General features: G+C 38.4%; 1 protein-coding gene across 2 annotated transcripts; it reads left to right on the top strand.

Moving 5' to 3' along the window:
* Positions 1–185: 185 nt before the first annotated feature.
* On the top strand, positions 186–23,887 carry ppm1ab (protein phosphatase, Mg2+/Mn2+ dependent, 1Ab). 2 transcript variants are annotated; one of them, XM_026944482.3, is made up of 6 exons: positions 186–660; positions 1,153–2,019; positions 2,184–2,301; positions 6,829–6,940; positions 7,847–7,904; positions 23,758–23,887. In XM_026944482.3, exons 2-6 carry the CDS (start codon positions 1,159–1,161, stop codon positions 23,758–23,760), a joined length of 1,152 nt encoding a protein of 383 aa, XP_026800283.1. In that variant the 5' UTR covers positions 186–660; positions 1,153–1,158; the 3' UTR covers positions 23,761–23,887. The 2 variants fall into 2 exon arrangements, with proteins under 2 accessions (XP_026800283.1, XP_026800282.1); XM_026944481.3 differs by lacking the exon at positions 23,758–23,887 and adding an exon at positions 8,281–10,741 and having other exon boundaries at positions 187–660.
* The last annotated feature ends 1,967 nt before the right edge of the window (positions 23,888–25,854 follow it).

Here is a 25,854-nt window from a genome sequence, read left to right as displayed (position 1 = left end):
AAACTAATTGAAGTATTAGTTTCCTTCTGATTCAGTGAACAGACTAATAGATGTGAAAGCACTCAGATACGGTTCAATAACGCGCCCTTAAATACGGTGTAAAGTTCACCGGCGATGACGCGATGACGTCACTCTGGCAGCAGAAGCAGCCTACTGGCATGGGCGACTTACATCCGGGGCTCTGAGCGTCGCTGCGGAGATGTGCTGATGTGAGGTGGGAGTCAGCGCACAGGCTCCCTCCCTCCCTCTGCGCGAGAAAAGCCAGAACCGCAGCGAAATAAAACACAGGTGCTAAAATGGACCTTACTGTAGACCACCGTATTAGACTACAGTAATGCACATCTTTAGTATTTCTCGCTTGTTGGGATATAAAGGGACTCTCTCTCTCTCTCTCCCTCTCTTTCTCTCTCTCTCTCTCTCTCTCTCCCAGTTCCGTTCTTCCACCTCTCCTATCTCGCCAGCTAGTGAGGAAGTCTGCTAACACGCTAGCCAGCTGATTAGCTAATACCTGTCTCACCGTTTACTTTTGGAGCTAGCGACTAGGGAGGTTAGTTAAGCTGCTGGTTAGCCTGACAGCTGGTCAGTGTGGTGCTGAAAGAGGTAAACTCTGCAGTTTTTGCATTTCGGCTTCACGTTCAACAAAGACCTTTAAGAGGATTGGTAAGTAACGTTAATATGTAACTCTCTTAATGGATTAAAATAAGTCAGTCGGGTTAGCTAGCTAGCTTCTGGTCTGTATTAGCATGTTAGAAATAAACGTTAATTTATATAGAAGGAACAGAAAACAAGTTAACCAGCTGTGGTACTCTAGGACAGTTATTTCGATGTATGAGGCGATATCTATGAGTCTATATCTTGTTTTAGTACCTCGCTTGCTGTAAAAACAAAAAAGTTATCTTGCTATGTTGTCTAGCCAGTAACGCAGTTGTGGGCGTGGCTGTTTGACAGGTGTTTATTGTTCATATTTCTAAAAAAAAAAAATCCATTTTTACTTTCTAAAGTGCCTTTTTTGCGTATTTGATGTAAAAGCTTAATAGCACTGTGTAGAATATTTTCATTCCATTATTATACATCTAAAGCAAAGCTGTAAACAGGAAAAACACCTAACAGGTATTTCTGGTTGCAATGCTGCTTTGTGTTTGGTTAAAACAGACAAAAATGGGTGCTTTCTTGGACAAGCCAAAGATGGAGAAGTTGAACGCACACGGGGAGGGAAACAGTGTGCGCTATGGCCTGAGCAGCATGCAGGGATGGCGGGTCGAGATGGAGGACGCACACACAGCAGTCATTGGCCTTCCTCACGGCCTGGACACGTGGGCGTTTTTTGCCGTTTATGATGGGCACGCTGGCTCTCAGGTGGCGCGGTACTGCTGTGAACACCTGCTGGAGCACATCACCAGCAACCCGGATTTCAGAGGCGGAGGCCCAGGTGGAGGCAGTGAAGGTTCTCATCCTGAGCCGTCGGTGGAGAGCGTGAAGAATGGCATTCGCACAGGCTTCCTGCAGATCGACGAGCACATGCGGGCTATGTCAGAGCGCAAGCATGGCGCTGACCGCAGTGGCTCCACGGCCGTGGGAATCATGATCTCTCCAAGCCATTTTTATTTCATCAACTGCGGTGACTCCCGAGCTCTGCTGAGCCGTGGTGGCCGGGTCCACTTCTTCACTCAAGACCACAAGCCCAACAACCCTTTAGAAAAGGAGAGGATTCAGAATGCGGGCGGCGCCGTTATGATTCAGCGGGTCAACGGTTCTCTGGCTGTCTCTCGTGCTCTTGGAGATTTTGACTACAAGTGTGTGCATGGGAAAGGCCCCACAGAGCAGCTGGTGTCTCCAGAGCCGGAGGTGTATGAGATCGAAAGGGCAGATGCAGAGGATGAGTTTGTGGTACTAGCCTGTGATGGAATCTGGGACGTCATGACCAACGAGGAACTATGTGACTATGTGCGCTCACGGCTAGAGGTGACCGAGGACCTGGAGACGGTGTGTAATGAAATAGTGGACACCTGTTTGTACAAGGTACGACCTGCCAGATAAAGTTGCTCAATAGTTTCAGGTCAGATAGATATATTATAAAAACTAGCATGTTAATTAGATCAGTAAACAGTGAGTCAGTGTGTGTGTGTAGTTGGCACTGTGTGACTGTTTCCTTTTCTTTCTCTCCTCACTCTGTTTATGAACAGGGTAGCCGTGACAACATGAGCGTGATACTGGTATGTTTTCCAGGTGCACCCAAGATCAATCCAGAAGCTGTGAAGAGAGAAGCAGAGCTGGATAAGTACTTGCAGAACAAAGTAGAAGGTGGAGCATCTAAAAAGGCTAATAAATAAGTTATATTGCAACAGTGAACATTAAAACTCATCTAGAAGTTTTAGCAGTTTTAGGAAAATAGTGCCCTTAATGCCAATCAGTTGATGTCTTTAAAGACCTAGATGTATTTTATTATGTAATATGCCATGACATGATATCCCAAAAAGTGCCATAGAACAAAGATCACTGTAAGATGATTTCCACATTATGAAACTTTTAGGAAGCCCAACTCTGACGAGACTCATTTATCAGGATCGATAAAACGTTATAGTGAGAATAAAAACTCATAGAAACCTTTGATAACTTTGTGCCAAAGGTATTCCCGCAGTTTGAATCTGTAATCCTAACAAATGATTGTGTGTAATGCATTGAAATGTTGATTGGCTTATTCCAGGGTTCACCGTGACTCCTCACTGAGGCAGTCCAGTCATATAACAGGGCTTCAGAAAGCTGACTCGACTTCTAGCTCCATACTTACTTATGAAAGCTGCTATATTTAGAAGTGTCTAATATAGAAAACAAACCAAATTCACAACCACATTTTTTTGTGGTAGCTATCTGTTTAAGAAACGACAAAATGCTTAGTGTAGTGATACATTCTGTTCATGTTCGTGTACTCCGATGGCCTTACAGTATCATATTCAGATTCTCTTGTGGAAGCATGTGTTTGAGTTTGGCACCATGTTTATTCGCACTTTCCCGAGTTGATGTGCTAAACGAATGAAACAAAATGTTCGAGATTTATTGCTGTAGCATTACTAAATTATTACAGACACAGAATGATGCGTCAGGTCCAGGGGTGCATTTTGTGCATCTGTAGCTGTGACTGCTTTGGGTTGCCTTGATACTCATTTTCTGCATGATTCTGGTTTCTGCCTGTAACAAGGAATGCTGTTGCCTTATCGCTAGTTGTCAGAACTAACTAGCTGGCTCAAGAGTAAAGCTATTTCAAAATAGTCCACGGGCATGTACAATACCAGTAGCATGATGATTTTTAAATGCATTCCTGCATGCAAAGCAGACAGGTCTCCCTGACAACACTAAGGAAGGGACTGCTCTCGATCAGACCCGAGCTGTGTTAAATTAGTCTGAAAGAACTTTCTGAATGACGTACTACTCCTGTATTCATTTTTCTTAGAATTTCTTAGACCAGAGCTGAACACAGTATTCAAAATACTGAACATGTGCTATTAGAATAGCTCATTTGTTACTAATTAATCCACTGATGTCAACATTTTGTCAGCACAGTTTTGTCTCGCTATCCTAATTATACAACAACAAAAAAATTATCTCTGGAAATTCATAATTAAAGCTTTTCCATGTAGGTGGCACAACCATTTATTGCAGCAGTTCAAATGACCATATTATGACTTCAACCACCCAAATGTGGTACGTTCTCCTTGTTTCTTGAAGAACATACAAAGAAATCTTCGTATGATGTGTAGTATTTCCATGTTATATTTGGTAGCACCTGCACACAGTATATAATTTGCAGGTAGATCTAAAACTACAGCTTTTTTATTATTATTGTTGTTGTTATTACTAGTACTATTAAAGCTAACATAATAATAATAATAATAATAATAATAATAATTGTTACAATATCAATAAGAATAAAGATTTTTGTGCATTCCTCTGTTTGTCAATTGGACTGAATGGAATGTGAATGAAGTGAAGAACCGAAGTGTGCCATCTCTCAGTGTTTCACAATATTGCTCAGACTGGCTCGTGCCTCTGATTGTGTTTCCCCTTTCTTGCTCTTTTCTGGGAAGCATGTGTTATTTAGATTGGGGTTTTTTTTCAGTTATTTATCTTGAAAGACCATGTGTGTAGTGGTCAACATTTGAGTATCAGACATTATTTATTCATTCTTCCAGCTTGAATGATCATGTGTTGTGTGGAATTGTGCGTGCAGGTGTGTCTGGAATTAAATTCTATAAGTTTGTAGCATATAGCAGAATAGTGCACTAACACTTAAATGAGGAAACAAGGATTTTACATTTACACACACACACAAACACACAAATAGGTACTAGTTAATACAAAACCAGGTACTAGTAGCTTGACTAAAACAAATGGTGATATTCACCTCCCATGATTTCCACTTTAGGACCGTTGTTCCTTTTGTGGAAGTATGCTAAATAGGAGACAAGCATTACCTGACATGTTACAGATAGTGGGTCTCATAATAACTGGAAGTGCAGTCAGAAACTCATATTTGTTGAGTGTGTGTACAATCAGATTTGATTATGATTTCAATTTCCTCTTTGGCATAAGAGACAAATGACTCAGCTCATCTGTATCTTATGCCAAAGCACAAGTGTATGATGAGATTTACTTCATCTGGAAAGGATTTTCTAGTGATATGATGAGATGGGCTCGCATTTTGTAATTTATAAATGTGAGTGTGAGATTATGCTATGATTAGAATGCACAACAGTTCGAGGTATTATTAATGATGTGCTGGTGTGAGGTTTTGTAGACAGTGTAGATAGTGACCTGATCTATGGCATACAAGTATGTAATGAAAATATAATTTGTGCTTCTTGAAATATTACCAATGAGTGCAGTTGTTCTAACCATTCATCTAAAACCTATATTTCATAGACCTATGGTTGATTTATTTGGCTCTTGAATGTGGAGTTAAATTGAGACTGTGCACGGAGAATGCACTCACTATTATAAAACTCAGGTCACACCATTAAAAGGTCAGTATGGATCCACTGACTTAAAAAAAAAAAATACAAAGACGTAGCATTTTATGTATTGCTGTGACCCTTTTTTTGACTTTCCAACGCCTGAAGCAGTTGTTCTTTACTCTCGCCATTGTGCAGAACTATCCATAGCCGAGCTTTTAAATAAAAGCTAGTAAATGGATTCATGTGTCTAGTAATTGAGCATTATGTACGTGCCCATTCCACTTAGGCTCAGGTGAAATTTATCAAATTTATCAGCAGATGAGGCCATTTTTGCACAAAGCAGAGATTTGTATGCCTTTGATAAATTGTATTTGAGATTTTTTCGTACCCTTTTGATAGAGATTGATAAATGAGGCCCAATGTATTACAGATTTTCTAAACATTGAGTTATTTTCCAACAGTTACAGTGATTATTGTAGTGGACACCATCTTGGATTTGTTTGTTGTGACTGGTTCTAAGAGTTTTTAACCTTGGAACTCAAGTGTTTTCTGGCTGGGCTTGTTGGACAGGTTTTGAACTGTAACGCATTGGTTAGGTAACACTGTCTAAACAACATACCAAGTGTATTACCTTTAAACATATCAACTTAGGGAACTTTTCTAAAGGGATAGATACATTATATTCCCATTTAGTAGAGTGGTCGTCCCAATGTTTCATATGTTTTTTCTCTCAGGATTATAACTGATGAGCAACCGATGACACTTATTTATTTGAATTATTTATTCTAACAACATTATTTACCTCTTTTGAACCAAATCACAAAGGCATTCCAATTTATTCAGCCAAAAAGCACTACTAATTTTATGAACGAAGCTATAATTCCTCCCTGTATTTATTGTAATTATCTGTAAGTTGTGTACCAGTGTCATGAAGCTTGTTTATTTAATTGTAAACTGAAGGTTTTGTGAGTTGATCAGACATTTCTTAAGCCTTGAGTCCATCTCCAGAGATCAAATTCGCACACTACATTTATTTCCACTGACATCTCAGTATTTTCCTTTTTTCAGTTTTATCCAAGGGTGGTGACAAGTGTTACAGTCTTTGAGTCCTTTCTTAGCATCTGCATTCTGTGTGTGTCTGCATTCGTTCATTACCACTCAGTGGGTAATCATATAGCATTGATTTGAAATTATTTTACCAAAATGTTTCATAGAAGGGAAATTCAATAGAAAAGCATTTCATTAAGGGGAATGAGCACTCTATGCTTCATTTTGTTTGATTTCTATTTTTGTATGTTAGCACCCAAACACTGGCTATGTAGAGACGAAATTGTGATGTTATTCTTAGATGTTAATGATGATTGAAATAAAAGTTACTTATTGAACTCTTGAGATTGTGAGCTTTCTTATTTAGACAAAATGCCTTGTTTTGTGTTTTTTCATCGGTGTATCTTGCTATTATTAAATAATGAGATGTTTATTATTTCTTGCATTAACAACTGAAGTAGGCTATAATTTTTAAAGGATTCAAATCTAGTGATCTTACCTGAAATATATGAGGATACATGTCAGGGGGACTGATTGTTGAAGTCAGGTGAGCTAAGTAAAGTACAGAAAGAAACATTTACTTGAAAAGCGTTTATTTATACCTCTATTTGGGACAGGTTGGGGGTAGCATGAGTCATAGAAGACAACCTTTGACAGGCTGCCTGCAACGATGACTCACCCACTAAGCTCAGCTTTCGTGCAGTCTCACATTATTTCATTATGAGATCTAGACACAAACGAGTCCTTTTTTAAGTTCGGATTTTGTGTAGACATATAACATGCTTTCCCTGGACTAACCTGACTTACCCCAAAAGTCCTTGTGATTCCTCAGAACTCATTAAGAAGCAGGGCGTGGACAGCATTCCAGACTTAGCCCATGTGATGTGTGTGTTAGCGACGGAGAACATCCCCAACCTTCCACCTGGGGGAGAGCTGGCTAGCAAGTGAGTGCTTTTTACACACAACATGCAAAAAAAAATAGAGTTCAAACAACATTGTGAAGATTCAGTTTAAGGTCCAGTTGAAGACAAATGCTAAAGTATTCCTGTGATGCCCAACAAATTAACTGAAAGTTATAATGTTAATTTTATGGGGTTTTTATTTATTTATTTATTTTTTGAGAAGGACCTCGCAAAAAAAAAAAATTGTAGTACATTTCTTTTCCCCTTCCACTCTCCTCATCTTCTCTTCTCATTACCTTCCTAACTAAATTATTTATGCCACGCTGATGCATTTTTAAACCATGTACAGATTCAGATTCATCAAGAGTCATTTAGATTTATAGTTTGACATAATAAACAAATGACTTCCCAGCTCAGAGAATTCTCATCAGTCTTCCCAACACTCTCCATAATATGATCTGTAACTCTCTCTCACTGTCTGTCTATCTATCTATATATCTATCTATCTATCTATCTATCTATATATATATATATATATATATATATATATATATATATATATATATATATATATATATATATGGAGTAAAATGTATATCTATATATATCTATAAATATATATATATAAAATAAAATATAAAGGGAGAGAGAGAAATTTGTCTGAATCATGCATCTGTTTGGCTGAGAACCTCTTCATCCTTAATAATTCACAGTTGGTCATTTCTGAGTTAGCTGCTGAAATGTAGGTCAAGAGACACACTGCAACTCTACACTTTACACAGTTTGTGAAATGTTGCTATGAGATTGGCAGTGTCACTTTACTGCTACACCTCACAGCAAAATGAGGAGATATCACAATTAAAAGAGAAAAAACATGGTATAATTACTTTTAAACCAGGAGAGCTATATGTACTGTAACTCATGCCGTTTCCTGTTTTGTCCTCGTAGACGCAGCGTTGTGGAGGAAATGTACAATAGACTCAACCCAAACCAAAGTGACAGCACTGTGAGTATCCTCAAGGCCAACATTATTTTTGGTGCTGATAAAACTGTGTTTTATACTCCTTTTTTGCCTGTTGGGTCTTTCTTTAATCATGTCTTTCTACAAGGAATAAGTAAATAGATGCATAGGAATGTGTTAACATGTTAAAAGTAAGTGACCTAAAATGATGTGGATACTTTTTTATTTGAGATGTAATCACCCTTTGCCATTCTGATCATTTTAATTTAACAGCAGCTCTTTTCCATGAAGCTGCATTGATAGCTACACACACCATGTAATAGAATGCATAATTTGCAGTTATACCTAGTAATAAGACTTTAATATACTGTGAGAAACAAATTACCTCTGCACTAAGCCTGTATTAAACATGCTTTTTCAGTGTGGAGCCACCAACTGGGGCAATGTTTGTGGATCCTCCAGGCTCTAAATAGGATCCTTTCTTTTCCTCATATACATTTTACACATTTTTTGAAGAAAAAGATGCTGATTTCATGAAACGTCAACACCAGGGGCTTCCAGATTTAAGACTACTGTAAGAAGACCTACTGCTACCTCTAATTACACACTTTGTATACTGCCTTAAATACTGTCTATGGAACGACAGATACAGGTATAATAAAGAGGACAAAGGAAGTCTGTGAACATGAGTATATGTAGCATGTGCTGAAAGCAATTCCTATTCAAGAATAAATGACTATAGATCAATGTATGGGCCTTTTTATAACCTTCTTTGTGAATATGATGAAGAAATCCCTCACTGGTGTTTGTTACAGTTGCTCCTACTCTTTGCATGTTACATTTGAAATGATTCTATATAAAGTAAGAAGTCTTGGCAAATCAGTGGGAAATTTATATTCTCCATTTGTGAACTTTCTTTTTCCCTGTTCAACATATTGCAACTAAGTACGACTGTCTATGGGTCATCATTCAAACACAGAAAAATAAATGCAAATCCAGAATACATGAGGTGGCTTGGGAAAACCAGTTGGATGACAGTGTGGCTGAATTGAAGTCAAAAGAAATAAATAGAACCACTGCAGCAAATTATTTTAAAAAATATTTCTTTTCTGCAGATGTTAATATGCAGTTCCTTTTTTATTTTTGATCAACTTTTCAGAGCATAATTTTTCAGTTTCAGAGCATAATAAATTCAGTGACTCTTCAAACCTTTTCAAACAGGCTCCTCTAAGCATGGCTACAAAGCAGAGGAAGGCACATAAAAAGATATCAAAGTACTTCCAGCTCATAGTTTCCACTGTCTGAAATGTCATTAAGAAATGGCAGTTAAGGGAAGCTGTAGATGTCAAGGCAAAATCTGGAAGGCCAAGAACACTCTAAGAATTGCCTGTGTGTTGGCCAGAAAGGCAAAGCAAAATCCCCAAATGACAGAAAGGACCTGCAGGAAGGTTTAGCTGATGCAGGAGTGATGATGCAAAGTTCTGCTGTGCAGTGTTGGTTGCACAAACTCAGTCTGCATGGAAGAGTTGTCAGAGGGAAACCTTACCTGATATATGCAAAACAAAAGCCAGAGGCATTTTGGAAACAAGTGCAGTGGACTGATGAAGTAAAAATGGGACTCTTTGGCTACAGTTTCCAAAGGAGCAGCAATTGTTGAAGAAGGAGCGGATCTGTCGTGCTTTGGGGTTGTTTGGCAGTCAGTAGCACCTGAAACAGTGCATGGGTAGATGGAAGAATGGATTCCAGTAAATATCAGCAAATGTGATTCAGTCAGTCAAGAACCTGGAGCTGACAAAAGATTGGCTTCTACAACAGGACAATGATCCAAAACGAGGTTGCAGGTATACCTCAAAATCCACAATAAACTACTTAAAGAAATGCAAGCTGAAACTTTTTAAATGGCCCTCACAGTCCTCTGACTTAAACATCATTGAAAATATGCAGGTAGATCTACATATTAGGCAAGATGGCCCAAGAATTTCTCAGACCTAGAAGAGTGGGTGAAGATGTATTAAACAAGAATTAAAGTGTATGGAGACTGTCATGTCCGCCAGAGGGGGTGTTACTAAATACCGACTTAGAAGGATGTCCAAAATCTTACACATGCCACAATTACTATATTATTGTGGGTTTTTTCAAAAATATATTTTAATTATTCAAATATTAAAGCAACTGTGCATACTATTTGCAGAGTTCTTTTTTAATAAATAGCTTGCTGCAACAGTTGTTTGTTTCTTTTAACTTCAAAAATCAACAAAATATGTAATTTTGCCAGGGGTACCCAAACTTTTGCATACAAATGTATATGCATAATAAATGGCACAGTTTTCACTATGCCATCCATATGGTGCTATCATGTCAAGAAATATGCCATTTTCGGGAACCTTTTCTTTATATCGTTACTCTGCAGTCTAATATTACAAAGTCTCTACCTCTCAACCGACTTACCTCTTTTTATGAGCGTTGTTGGTTTGCTATGATTTGATTGCTCAGACTGTAAATGAACAATAAGTAGCTCTCAGCAGTAAACATCAATATCAATGATTTCTTAGTCATTAGTTACAGATTTGATTTCTGTATTTGTGTGATATCAGTGATGTCCTTTGTTTCTGTCACTGGTCTGCCACTCACAAAATGTTGTAGATGAGTATTGGTCAGTGAACATATTGAGACTGTTTGCTTACCCTTTGCTTTGAACATCAAGGGAAGACACTTTGACTCTCTGTGGCTAAAATAAGCTCCAATTCCCTTTGAGCGTGTGTCAGGTATGCACACCCCTAATTGAATAACACTGACAGTGTTTCTCACAATGCCTAATAGTGCAATGCACTATTAAAAATAGAAAGAAAGTGGTGGCTTGTCCATAGGGGCAGGTGGGGCAGAACCCCTATATATATATATATATATATATATATATATATATATATATATATATATATATATATATGTCCATAGGGGCAGGTGGGGCAGAATATACATATATGTGTGTATATATATATATATATATATACTATATTACCAAAAGTATTCGGTCACCTGCCTTGACTCACATATGAACTTAAGTGCCATCCCATTCCTAACCCACAGGGTTCAATAGGATGTCGGTCCACCTTTTGTAGCTATTACAGCTTCAACTCTTCTAGGAAGGCTGTCCACAAGGTTGAGGAGTGTGTTTATAGGAATTTTTGACCATTCTTCCAAAAGCGCATTGGTGAGGTCACACACTGATGTTGGTCGAGAAGGCCTGGCTCTCAGTCTCCGCTCTAATTCATCCCAAAGGTGTTCTATCGGGTTCAGGTCAGGACTCTGTGCAGGCCAGTCAAGTTCATCCACACCAGACTCTGTCATCCGTGTCTTTATGGACCTTGCCTTGTGCACTGGTGCACAGTCATGTTGGAAGAGGAAGGGGCCCGCTCCAAACTGTTCCCACAAGGTTGGGAGCATGGAATTGTCCAAAATGTTTTGGTATCCTGAAGCATTCAAAGTTCCTTTCACTGGAACTAAGGGGCCAAGCCCAACTCCTGAAAAACAACCCCACACCATAATTCCTCCTCCACCAAATTTCACACTCGGCACAATGCAGTCCAAAATGTACCGTTCTCCTGGCAACCTCCAAACCCAGACTCGTCCATCAGATTGCCAGATGGAAAAGCGTGATTTATCACTCCAGAGAACGCGTCTCCACTGCTCTAGAGTCCAGTGGCGGCGTGCTTTACACCACTGCATCCGACGCTTTGCATTGCACTTGGTGATGTGTGGCTTGGATGCAGCTGCTCGGCCATGGAAACCCATTCCATGAAGCTCTCTGCGTACTGTACTTGGGCTAATCTGAAGGTCACATGAAGTTTGGAGCTCTGTAGCAATTGACTGTGAAGAAAGTCGACGACCTCTTTGCACTATGCGCTTCAGCATCCGCTGACCCCTCTCCGTCAGTTTACGTGGCCTACCACTTCGTGGCTGAGTTGCTGTTGTTCCCAAACTCTTCCATTTTGTTATGATAAAGCTGACAGTTGACTGTGGAATATTTAGGAGCGAGGAAATTTCACGACTGGCTTTGTCGCACAAGTGGCATCCTATGACAGTTCCACGCTGGAATTCACTGAGCTCCTGAGAGCGGCCCATTCTTTCACAAATGTTTGTAAAAACAGTCTGCATGCCTAAGTGCTTGATTTTATACACCTGTGGCCAGGCCAAGTGATTAGGACACCTGATTCTGATCATTTGGATGGGTGACCGAATACTTTTGGTAATATAGTGTATATAGCTCCGTTTATTTAAATTCCATTGGAATGCTAATTACCCTTTAGAGTGACCAAACCAAAGTTCAGTTGATTTGCCTACCTTTTTCAGATGTTGCGGGGCAGCAAGATCCTTGCCCCTTTTAGCACCGCAGAGTTATTATTGTACCTAGTGGTCAAATATGAGAACTGCAACAAGCTCTACTAGAGGTCCATTCCTACAGGCTTCATGCGGCCTCATGCTCGCTTTATGAATATTATCAGTGGAAGAGGAGCTATGGAAAGGACAGTCAATGACAGGGTTGCCAGGGGGATCATTTAAAAGCTCTGAGGCCACCAAGATCTTATTTGATAGCAAATAATCTGAATTAAATCTAATTAATTTCTGCAAACAAAGGCAAACTGTTAGTGCGGCAGTGTGTCTATGCTGTACAGAACCATTTCTGATGTAAGATATATTGCGAAGATTTGGAGAGGGAAAGGAGGATTATGGAGTGGTATTGAACACAGTTGAACACTGTCGACTGCATATTACGGGGTTACTCTAAACAATTCACTAGATATTAGCCTATAGCATAAGTCATGTGTGACAACCTCTTGACTTAAATTTGTTTAAGGCTCTGTTGTTATTAATGTCGTCCTGCCCCACCAAATCTATGGTCACAAGCCGCTGCTTATAGAAAGTGTGATGTTCTCTAGTATTTTAGTGGATGGGGCAGTTTATCATACACTTCTCTGTGTATTCTTTATGTAATATTTTTAAAGCACTACATGTTCCACAGTTCCTCTGTGTAAAGTATTTTTAAGAGCAACATTGTTCCCACTGATGATGCCAACTTGAACTATATATACTCTATGGATAAAACTATGTGGACACCTGACCGTCATACCCATATGTGTTTGTTGAACATCTCATTCCAAAGTCGGTCCCTCCTTTGCTGCTGTAACAGCCTCCAATCTTCTGAGAAGGCTTTCAACTAGATTTTAGAATGTGGCTGTGGGGATTTGTGTTCATTCAGCCACAAGAGCATTAATGAGGTCAGGCACTGATGTTGGTGAGGAGGTTGGGCGTGCAGTCAGTGTTCCAGTTCATCCCAAAGGTGTTCAGTGAGGTTGAGATCAGGGCTCTGTGCAGGACACTTGAGTTCTTCCACTCCAACCTTGGCAAACCATGTCTTTATGGAACTTGGTTTGTACACAGAGGCATTGTAATGCTGGAACACGTTTGAGCCCCTTAATTACACTGAAGGGAAACCTTAAAGCTACAGCATACAAAGACATCTATATAGTTGTGTGTGTCAACTTTTTTGGCAACAGATTCAGGAAGGCCCATATATGGGTGTGATGGTCAGGTGTCCACATACATTTGGCTATATGTATAGTGGCCATACCAGTAGACATAATATTAATTTAACATTTTTTGGAATCTGTCTGTGGGTGAGTGTTTAAATAATGAATGTTGACCATGATGTTTGTTATGTTTGTTATGACCATGAAGTTATTCAAATATATAACTCTTTTTCTCCCACTGTATTTGCCTCTTTCGTAATTGCTAGTAAATACAGCAATTTGTTAGATACAGTAGACAAATTCAAAATCCATGGTCTGACACACAATTGTGTATTGTTTTTTTTTTTTTTTTTTTTTTTGAAGTTACTTAGCCAGCCCATGTCGGGTACAAAAGAAGCTAGAAGTGAATTAGTAGTGACTTTGGATAAATGAGTAAATACTTCACTTAATCAGAAGAATGTGCTAAACATTCCCTGTGGTCTCATTTTGTTCATCATTAATAAACATTAATCATGTCTTCATTGATGTCTTCATGATTAATACATATTAACTGTCAAATTTGCTGTGGAGTGGTGTTTTAAAATCTTAATTCAGAATATACAACCTAGAAACAGAATATACAACCTTTTTCACAGTACTAAGATTAATAGTACTAAAATTTACAGGACTTTGCTCATGAAGTGAAGAATTATGTGTGCTTGCCATGATCTGAGTTTATTTGGAATATGTTTTATCCATTTTATGCCCTACTGGGAGCTTTAACTGGGAACAACCAAGAGTAAATTAAAATTAGAATATGATTCAATGACTGAAAATTGATGTATGCTATACTATCTGTATTGAACATAATTTTTTTTATATAGTCAGTGAAGTTATAGATGTTTCCATTCTTTTGGTGGGGGAAAACTAAGCAAGTTTTTCTGGAATTTTGCTTATGAAGAAGAAGTAGGTCATTTTACATATTTTACATATTTTAACTTTTTACTCAGCATTACCTAGCTACTTACAGTGTATCCGGAAAGTATTCACTGCGCTTCACTTTTTCCACATTTTGTTATGTTTAAATTACCCCGTAATGACAACGTGAAAGAAGTTTGTTTGAAATCAAGCCATGAAGTCCAAGGAATTGTCTGTAGACCTCCGAGACAGGATTTTATCGAGGCATAGATCTGGGGAAGGGTACAGAAAAATTTCTGCAGCATTGAAGGTCCCAGTGAGCACAGTGGCCTCCATCATCCATAAATGGAAGAAGTTTGGAACCACCAGGACTCTTCCTAGAGTGGGCCACACGGCCAAACTGAGCGATCAGGGTAGAAGGGCATTAGTCATGGAAGTGACCAAGAACCCGATGGTCACTCTGACAGAGCTCCAGTGTTTCTCTGTGGAGAGAGGAGAACCTTCCAGAAGAAGGCACTCCACCAATCAGGCCTGTATGGTAGAGTGGCCAGACAGAAGCCACTTCTCAGTAAAAGGCACAAGACGGCCCGTCTGGAGTTTGCCAAAAGGCACCTGAAGGACTCTCAGACCATGAGAAACAAAATTCTCTGGTCTGATGAAACAAAGATTGAACTCTTTGACCTGAATAGCAAGCGTCATGTCTGGAGGGAACCAGGCACCGCTCATCACCTGGCCAATACCATCCCTACAGTGAAGCATGGTGGTGGCAGCATCATGCTGTGGGGATATTTTTCAGCGGCAGGAACTGGGAGACTAGTCAGGATCGAGGGAAAGATGAATGCAGCAATGTACAGAGACATCCTTGATGAAAACCTGCTCCAGAGCGCTCTGGACCTCAGACTGGGGCAAAGGTTCATCTTCCAAGAGGACAGCGACCCTAAGCACACAGCCAAGATAACTAAGGGACAACTCTGTGAATGTACTTGAGTGGCCCAGCCAAAGCCCAGACTTGAGCCTGATTGAACATCTCTGGAGAGATCTGAAAATGGCTGTGCACTGACGCTCCCCATCCAATCTGATGGAGCTTGAGAGGTCCTGCAAAGAAGAATGGGAGAAACTGCCCAAAAATAGGTGTGCCAAGCTTGTAGCATCATACTCAAAAAGACTTGAGGCTGTAATTGCTGCCAAAGGTGCTTCAACAAAATATTGAGCAAAGGCTGTGAATACTTATGTACATGTGATTTTTTTCATTTTTTATTTTTAATAAATTTGCAAAGATTTCAAACAAACTTCTTTCACATTGTCATTATGGGGTATTGTTTGTAGAATTTTGAGGAAAATAATGAATTTAATCCATTTTGGAATAAGGCTGTAACATAAAATGTGGAAAAAGTGAAGTGCTGTGAATACTTTCCGGATGCACTGTATTTGTAATGAGTAAGTAGCCTAAGGATGATCCAACTTACAAATTTTCTGTTTTTACTTTGAATAGGTTGAAACCAAAATAACTTGGTAACTGAAGCTTTTCATTTTCTTGTCTTTGTTAATTTGTCTGTCCGTCTTGAAACAAAATTATTGAATTACAGATTTTACCTCTTCTTCTCTACTGATTAAGATATGACTAGTCAAGGTCATATCATTTTTTTCTTTTCTTTAAAAGACCACTCTTTATTGATTGATAGATGAAGTGCATGAAAATATGTTAAATGGGTCATTTATGTTTAGTTTTTATCTAAAATGTGTTCAGGTGTTACACATTACCAAAACATCCCAACTACAATGTATGGCATTTAAACACGTATTAAAAATTTTACGTAATACACAAAATCCATGTCATAGATTTAACTAATCACTAACGTTTGTGATCAGTAGTGGTGGTGGTGGTTGACTTTGTAACCTTAGCACCGTACATCCTAATGGGTTGAGACTATAAACTATTGATACAGAGTCTCAGTCTGATTAGAACTGGCTTTGTTTTTCCCATTGCATAGCATATTGTAATTTAGTATCCTAGCAGAAATGAATTAATAATGAAAAAAAAAAGAGATAACTGTGAATAAAGGTCTCATTTCTATTGGAGGTGACCTTCCAGTATTCCTAATTTGTTGAGAATATACTGAGTATGCAAATAAGCCTTACATGCTTATGCACACATTGTGCTATGATGTGAGGCCTCCATTGTTTTGGGTATGACTAATGAGGCTGCATGATCACTGGGAGGCTAAACTCAGCAGGTCAGCTGACCTGGCCCTGTCTGTCTAATTACAGCATTAGTGGCCTCGCTGATCACCCATGCATGATGCTCAGCTCTATCTGGAGCACTGAGCTGCTGTTAAAGCCATATGGTGGCTTAGTGCTGGGCTGCTAGCTCAACGTGGTCTTGCCCTGGAGCAGCAGGCATGGGGGTAAGAGCAATAGAGAAAGAGGGATGTTAGTGCTAGGGTTGTGTCAGGGTTGTTCCCTTGCACACATAATACAAACAAACATGTGCACACATCTGGTGATCTGAGATGGGCTTATCTGATTTATTATATCATGTGATGTGTTTGAGGTGCATGCGGTGCACATTGGATGACTGAGCAGAGCGTTCTCAAGCCATAAATGCTCATATGGCTGTATGACTCCTTAATAGCAGATTAAATTTAATTTGGTTGCTGAAAAACTCTCTCCCCAGTGACAGCGCTTTCACACATAATGCATCTGCCTCTGGAGATTAACTATGATTTAATAGTGTTTCAGTGTTTTGGCTCCTGTTCCTGAGGGAGGAAATCTACCTTTGTGTTTTCTTTCCAGCTGTACCTCAGGCTGACAGCAGCACAGCTGAATGTCATGGCTAGAGGGAGCCAGAGATTTTCTCATTCTGCTTCAATCTTTATCTCCAGGCACACTCTTTCTGTGGTCCATCAGATTCATGCTGATTCGAATTAGATAACTTCATTTCTATATATATACATTTCTATATATATATATATATATATATATATATATATATATATATACATATATATACATACATATATATATATATATATATATATATATATATATATATATATATAATCATTAGATTGTTTTTAACAGTAAGGACTCTTCATTTATATGTAGTGATAATACAGTAGTTATACATAAACAAGGAGAATAAATATTGTACATTACATGATTAATGACTGATGCCTCCTACTCAGCAAGGCATGAGGTCCCTTACCAGAACCTTCAAACTGACTGTCCCTCAGTAGTGGAATAAACTCCGATCCGTCTCTAACTTCAAAAAATGGCTAAAGACCTGCATCTTCTGTGAACACTTAACTAACCCCTAACTTGCCCCCCGCCAAAAAAAAAAAAAAAAATCTGCACTTACACTGGCTCTTACTCCTCTACTCTGTGTACAATGCTCCTCTAGCACTCAATTAAAAATCTTGTATGGTAGCACTACTTGTACTGTTCTCTGCTTTGCTTGAATTTCTTCATTTGTAAGTCACTTTGGATAAAAGCGTATGCTAAATAAATAAATGTAAATGAATAATAGGTCAACACTAGGTCTTGACCAGCAAGAGATTATTTTTGCAAACTGTCTGGTTCACACCCAAAGGCAGATATAAAATGCTGTTATTACACTACTTTTCTTGGAACTCATAAAGTAAGGATGGCCAAAGACTGTTAAATCACTTTTTTACTGTAATTATTTTTTAGATAATGCTATTTTACCATAATAATAATAATGTTTACTCATTTGCTGCAAGTGTTTGCAGATAGGCTACTGTGGACACTGTCTGCTCTCCACAGGCATTCTTGGTAGCTCTTTGTTGTATACTGATTTCAATAGCCTAAACATGTCTTGTATAGCATGTATACTGCACTCCTGGCATAAATATACACAGTAATGATTACTTACTATTTAGCATTATTTTTTCCAAGGCTACACCATCCAGGCTGCTTAAAGTGTGAGTAAAATGGACAGTTTAATTGATTTTCTTTTAAAGATACTTTGTTAATTAAAAGTTTTTTGTCCCGTTGCATATTAATGCATAGTCATTGTACTTGTGCTTACATTTCACGTCAATATTAAGCAGAAGAACCTATAAGGAAGTCAATCATCTACTACTGTACGCTGACCTGTATGAGGAATATTATATACTTGTTTTTTATTGTTGGTTATAGCCAATACAAATTAATTTCTGACAAAAATAAAAAGATACACACTGTTTTTTTTGTAGCTCCAGTGAATGATTCACTTGATGTTCCCAAATCTCTCATTTGGTTTTCATATTTTTTGTAATTGATGCATTGTAAGTACATCCCCATATTACTTTCCAAAATGTACAAGAACTGATTACTAGCATAAACAACTGAAGTGAGCTGAGCTGAGCTGAGTATAGCTGTGATGTGATATTCTCCAGTCTGTGCCCTGCACTTTAAAACCAGCAGGACTCAGGCCTAGCTGTGGCAGACTACGCTATCTAGCCCATGTCCTCATGCTCTGTTTGGCTTGTTGAGATGCTGAGACCATTAAGTGTGACTAACAAGACTGGCAAGTCTGCACAGCAGTTAGTCTGCTCTGCCCTGGGATCTGATGTCAGCCCCCTCTCCCCCAGTTTACTTCCATTCTCAGGATATCTTTATTTAATGAAGGACAGCGAATCTCTCCATGTCTCTCTATATATCCCCTAACCCTCTCTCTCTCTCTCTCTCTCTCTCTCTGTCCATAGAGTTTGCATACCTCCATGTTCTATTGATTTTCTGGAAGCCATCTCCCTGCTTCAGAGGCAAATGCTTGCAAGGTCAAAGCCAACAATTGCTTCTTACAGTGAATAAAATGCCAGCACCATATGACCTTTAAGTAAGGTGCTAACAGGTTGACTTGTATTACACTGGAGAGAGAGAGAGAGAGAGAGAGAGAGAGAGATTCTCTAAGCTTCTTTACTTATTTCACATTCACTCAGATGAGAAGTCTGTTCATTAAAACTGTAAATTTGTTGTTTTGAGGCAGTATTGCCCTGACTGCATCTTCTTTGCCCTTTCCAAATCCTAAGAGGTTGTTGACCTCATTCTAGGCTTTACTCTTCCATTCACTTAGCTTTTTTATGTCCACTCTTTTAAATTAAATATTTGACTCTGGGCTAGCAGCAGCTTTTCTACTCAATGATGGTTCCCCTTGATATGACTGCATGGAGTGGAACACATTGTTTTCTCCGAACTCTCATTTTCCTACTTACACTCATTTACTCACCACAGAAATGAATATATCAGCTATTCCAGAGATCCGAGACTCTTCCTTGCAGCCACCTGTCTGTCGTTTTCTGACAGTGACATTGTTTCCGCAGATGTGCCCTGTGATTTGACAGTAGGCTATCACTGCAGTTCTTGCTGGGTCTGGAAGTTACACTCGTAATAAAAGTACTCCACACTTGTAATAAAAGCATGCAAGGGAGAGAAAGAGTGAGCATTTCAACAAATCTCAGAATTCAGGGTCACAGCCTCCCTGCTTGATGTCCTTTCTTCTTACATGTTAATAGCATGTGTCTTATCTATGAGATGTTCTTAGGCGCCTTTTTTGTGCATTGTGTTGATTGTGGATTGTGCCCTCTGCACTATTGACCCCTGTCGGTCACCACCACTGCAGGAAAAATTGCCCTTTTTTGCTTGCCGTTTGTCCCTATTGAAATCAGGCTTAGCTTGGATAAACAAAATGAAGATCTTAGCCTACTGCAACATTCACATTAGAGTTGCAAAGCCTTTTTTTCCATGCAGGCTGGACCATGCAGACAAATAAGTAGCTTTCGAGACAAAAAGGCCCACGTTCATTAACACGGACATGTACTGGGTGTTCATGCAATGCTGTGTGACATGTTAACAGCATTAATTTATTCATACTTAGTAACTGCTTTATCATGGTTAGCATTGCTGTGGTTTATATTACTAAATTGTTGGAAAACAGAAACCGCTAGGTTCATTAGAAAATATTGCAGGCAGGTACTAACAAAATAGATTTGTTAAACATTCTACAGAAATGGGCAAAGGTGGTCAGAATTCCTTCATGAGCGGATGATGAGGCATTTAAGCCGAATCCTTTAAGTATTTTACCCAAGTATTTAAGTAAATAATGAATTAATTTTAATTTCAGCTCAGTAAAATAAAGAAATATAATGTGCATAATTAATTGTAAATAAATAACTGAAAATCTTACATTATATGTAAAAACTACCGAAAATCATATTTTGTGAAGTATAAAATGGCAAGCACATTGGTTTCCTTGCCTTGGATTGCATTGATTTCCTGTAATAATTTTCCAAAGAAACAGAATAATACTTAATAATACTTAAATAAAATATTTGTGCATAAAACTTAAATCTAATACGTAGCTTTTTTTTTATATCAAAATTAAAAACTTGTTACTGATATATGCAGTATTATGGTATTGCAGTCAACCTTTGCATTAATATTTGCATTGTTTTGTAAATACAATAAATCTATACAACAAAGTAGATATTAAAACTACAGTGTAAGGTTTATTGTGCTTTAAAAAAATCATCACATTAATAAAATTAATTTGCTATCATTGATTTTTTTTTTTCATTTTTTTCCCCCAGTAATATAGTTTTTAGCATTTTGTCATGAACAAGCTCTTTTTTCTTTCTCTGTTCATCTTTTTTTCTCTGTACCTCGTCCTTGCCCTTTTGGTTGTATTAATAGAGAAGCTGGTGAGGTCTTTGTTTGAAGAGCATAGTACAAATTCAGGTCTAATAGCACTACCTGCCTTTGTCTGTCAGCAATCTCACATCAACAATGATGTATAATAGCCTTATTTTTTCAAGCCTCGCTCTGTACCATCGCATATGTGTATCACAATAGGTCTTGTATTTGTATAAGAAACCATAGGTTCATAGGTGTTTGGTTCAAGCTTTATATTTTCAGTTTAATCACAGAATACATACATAAACATTATCTACACTGTAATGGAAATATTCCACGAGACTAAATTGTGTTGCATACACAATTTACTATAGACATTACAGCCTCAATTAGACAGAAGTTTTTGTACAGATCTAGCTTTTCCATTTGTATAGTAGCTAAACATATAATGAAAGCATGCATATATTTAAAAAATACATCTCAGCTGTTCAAAAGGAAAATATGTTTATTCCCTCTGTGTGTGTGTGTGTGTGGGTGTGTGGGTGTGTGTGTTTGGGGTGGGGTGGGGTGGTGGTGGGGGGTAACTTACTGTAGTCCATCTGTTGCTATACACAAGTAGTCAGACGTTCACAATTCAGTGGAAAAGGACTGCTACAGGACCAATGCTGTCCAAATATTTTTTTTGGTTGTAGAATTTTTCTCAGCACAGCAATGACACTGACACTGAGACTGACAGTAGCATCTTAGTGGGTTTGCTGCTGGTACCAGTGTATCAGGTACAGCAGTGTTGCTGTGTTGTTTTTTTTTAATGCTGTACACTTCTGGCAACTAGATTCGACACACATCCCTTGTCGGGACTGCTTGTATGTGTACAGTTAGAGATTATATGGCTTTTCATTTCAAGCACAATTTCTGTCTGTCACCCTCTAGTACTTCATCAGTGACACTGAAGTGTTTCATAAGAACTGTAATTCTGCTGATAAACTTGCTGATAAACCCGCAACACCCACCTTGCTCCTGTCATGTAAGTGTTGATAATTGTCCACCACCAAAATAATGTCTGGACAGCAGGGGTCTTATGGTGCTTTCTTTCCCTTGTTTGATGGGGGATGAGGAGAGGTGACAGATAGCAACTGTGAAGGGTTTTGGTGTAAGAAAGACTGACATAAAGACCAGAGAGTGTAGATACAAAGTATGAAATGTACCTGGTAAACTGGGTACATTGGTTTGCATTGGTAAGTGTTTGCTTATTGTGATCCAAAAAGGTCTCTAGAAACCTGCTCCATGTTGACAATTACCTCTCACCTCTCAACAGGTTCTCCCTCTGCACTGTTTCCTCAGAGTATTTCAAATCTCTTGCCATCTAGCCAACCAGCACGCCTGTGACTACTAGTGAGGATGAGTGGTTTTCCATCACCATACCATATCATACCATTACCATATCACATGCTGTTTATTGTGGACTCTGCTAAGTTAGCTGGTTCCCTGCCATCTAACTGACCTACCAGAAGACCTATGTTTGAATTTCATGCAACATGCAACTCTGTGACTGGAGTTCGTTTTTGATTCAACAAAGCTCTCATCATATGCTTAACCGAGCCATGCTGCAAGACTTGGGCTTATGTAGCCACTGACTGAACCGGGGCACCGGCAATATGCTCAGATCCTTGGCATTGATCAATCTAAGTTAATTTCTAGGTGAATTAACGACCTGGTGGCAGACATGGCTTAGCAGAAATCAATGATTCACAAGTTCACGAGACTGTTCAACTCGGAGGTACATGTTCTTCATCTCAGATGCATGAGCATACTATGTTTGCAGCCATGCTATGTTTCCAGGCTGAAAATGACCCAGCAATTGAACTGCCACATTTAATTTTTTGGTTTCAACATCCAAAAATGGGTTAGCCTCTGCCATGGCAGCCACTCCAAAGGGTAGTAGTCTGAGTGGAATTGGATAGTGCTACCGAACCCACAGTGCCAAATGTGCTCTTTCACACAGCACTGACAGAATCCTTGCCACAATGCAATGATTTAATTGAGAGCTTTAAAGTAAGATTTGGACAGAGTGCTCAACCACACTCGTGCTCCATGGTAAACATTTGAGCTAATATGATGGATCACAAGTAGGTTGGGCTGGGTCACATGGCAGCACTTGATGCCTGTATTGAATCCCCAAATAAAGTACTGCTCAAGCACTGAATGCAGATGCGCTAATAGAATTCTAGTGAGAACTTACAATATTGCATAGCTTCTATTACAATAGCTGTTGACTGCTAGCATTGGAACTGTCACTCCAATTTACAGAAGTTGAAACTTCTGTGGGGAACCTAGCTGACACCTCCCTCTGAACAGTGGGAGACCTACACCAGGATACGGTGTGATTCTCTGGCAACCTGATTTAAGCACAGCACCAAGTGTGGTTCATAAACTCTATGTTGTTGGATATTTGCAAATCAATGATGTGAATCTGCCCTGTGTCCCTCTTTAGGCCTGCCACCAAAGAGTTGTTGTTGTTGTTATTATTATTATTATTATTATTATTATTATTATGTTAAATTACTAAATCTCTTGACTCTCTTGCCGTACTAACCTCCCCCTAACAGGGTCCCTGACCTACTGAACTAACATGCAGATATTTTTTTTGATAGAGACTACAAAGCACTTCTGTAAGTCACTCTGGATAACAGTGTCTGCTAAATGTACTATATACAAAAATATATGTATTAAATTACTAATTAGCAAAAGATTATTTTAACAGTCCAATAAATGCTTTCCTAAAAGAAGCCAAATCACCCTGAGCCTTGTTCAATGTGTTTTTTTTTCTTTTTTTTTTTTTTTAGTAAATAGTGCACCTGCCTCTTGGATGCCTATTGAGCTGCTGGACATTGTGGAGTATCCGGAGATCCAGCATAAAGACACTTCCCTTCAGGCGGATTTGACTTGTTGCTGTCAGCAGCTGGCCAGTCACTCTTAAACAGAGATCAGGAAGTTCCTTTTATTTCCTGACCTAAAGTAACAAAGGAGTGATCTGTGTGAGCATAGACATATTGGAGGTGCCAAATCTACATCTGTGTCTGTCATCCTGAATTGCAAACTTCAGTAAAATGGATTTAAATTATTTGTGCTTTTTTGTTATTTTCTGCTACACTTGACAGTGATGTGGTTTGAAGTCAAATTAATACTTTGAGTTTTAAAAATATAACAGAATATATAATCCTTTACCCTTCTTACACTACCTTAAAACTGTTTTGAAGCAAACAGACATTAATTTATAGGAAAGGGCAAAATTTAAAAAAACTACAAACGCAGACCTTGACTTTGCAATGAATGAAATTACCAAGTAGGAGTAGGAAAAATAGGACTAGGTTGAAAATTCAGCAACTACTCCAAAGAGCATTGCTTAGTGTGTGTTAATCTATCCTTCTCAAGAATTGTGAGTCATTTTGAGAGCATGTTCAGCATTTATCATCATACACATACTCAACCCTGAGTGCCTGAATTCTCTGCAGGTTTCTTTCGCTCATTATTATGAGCTACTGTATGCTACATACATATTGGCACATATTTATAATCTTTCGTGTTGAGAACATCCACTTCTACAGTTTTTGTTCATCCTTGTTTCTGACTCTGATATTTGAGTAGTACTGACAAAAATTTTAATTACATGTGAAAATCTATATTTCTATTTCAATTAGAGAAAAATTATGCGCACAAACATAATAGCAAAAGTTATTTTTCAAACTATGTATCAATTACTGTAATTCCTCTTAATTTCTCCTGAAAGCTAAAATTACAGATCTTCAAACGCACAGGTAACATCAATATTTCATTTTGGTTCAAGAAAAAACTACTTACATCTAGAGTATAGGAATCAATACTGCACAAAATAAAACCGTAAAACAACACTCTAATATATATGGTGCCAAATTTGTGTGTGTGTGTGTGTGTGTGTGTGTGTGCAAGAGAGAGAGAGAATGACTGAAGAGTTTAAGAGAAGAGATAAAGAAAAAAAATCAGTGGTGAGAGAAAATGAGAGAAAAATATGGTTTTCATATTGTTGATGTTCAACAAAGGATGCCATGTAAATCACTTCTTGTTTTTCTATGATCAAAATTGCATTTCAAACCATAAAGCAATTTTCTGCGAGGAAAATGACCTTGACGTGTTTTGAAGACTATACATGCTAGGCTTATTGCATGTAGATGAATGATGTCTGTTCAACATTAATGCAAAAATACCCAAAATACCTGTTTTTTGTAATGGGATTCATATGATTGAAGAAAATGTTTACCTCAGTGAAATGCTGGTCGGAGCAGATATACATCTTTCTTTCAGTCTCTGGGGCTATGGATACAATCAATGGGCTTTTCTTTGCACAGGTGAAAAGATTCTTACGAAAGGACAGAAGTGTACAGGAAGTCACTTGCTACCTGGTTAAAAGGACCAGCGCTCCTTTTAAACTAAGATAAAATCTCTTTAATTGGCATCAGCTGAGAATACGTGCAGAGAGATATGTGATGAGCTGTGGGAAGAAAAGCAGGTTTTCACAACTCTACTTGCCTGCTGCCCAGACACATTACTGTAGATACGAGGGCTTGTCATAGCAGGAGCTCACCTGACCTGGCCATGACCCTAACGCCCACCTCTGTTTGTTATGTACTCTTGATGTTTTAGAACTCATTTTAATTTTAATTGAATTTTATTACTAAGTAAGGCAATAATAAGTGTATTCATCCTATAATACTCAGGTTTTTTACCATGTGATTATCAAGGTAAAGTAAAAGTGTTAATAATGTAACTGTTGTTTGGAAACATGGAAAAAAATTTTTTTTAAAAAAAAATTCTTTTAGTCACCAGTACTTTCCTGCCATCTCGTACTCATACTCAAATAAAATTAAAAATTGTATTGCTAAAAAAAAAAAGTTGCCCTGAGTCAG

Source organism: Pangasianodon hypophthalmus, chromosome 19 (assembly GCF_027358585.1).
Source record: "Pangasianodon hypophthalmus isolate fPanHyp1 chromosome 19, fPanHyp1.pri, whole genome shotgun sequence".
In the NCBI taxonomy this organism is placed as follows: domain Eukaryota; kingdom Metazoa; phylum Chordata; class Actinopteri; order Siluriformes; family Pangasiidae; genus Pangasianodon; species Pangasianodon hypophthalmus.
This window is presented reverse-complemented; position numbering and strand designations above follow the sequence as displayed.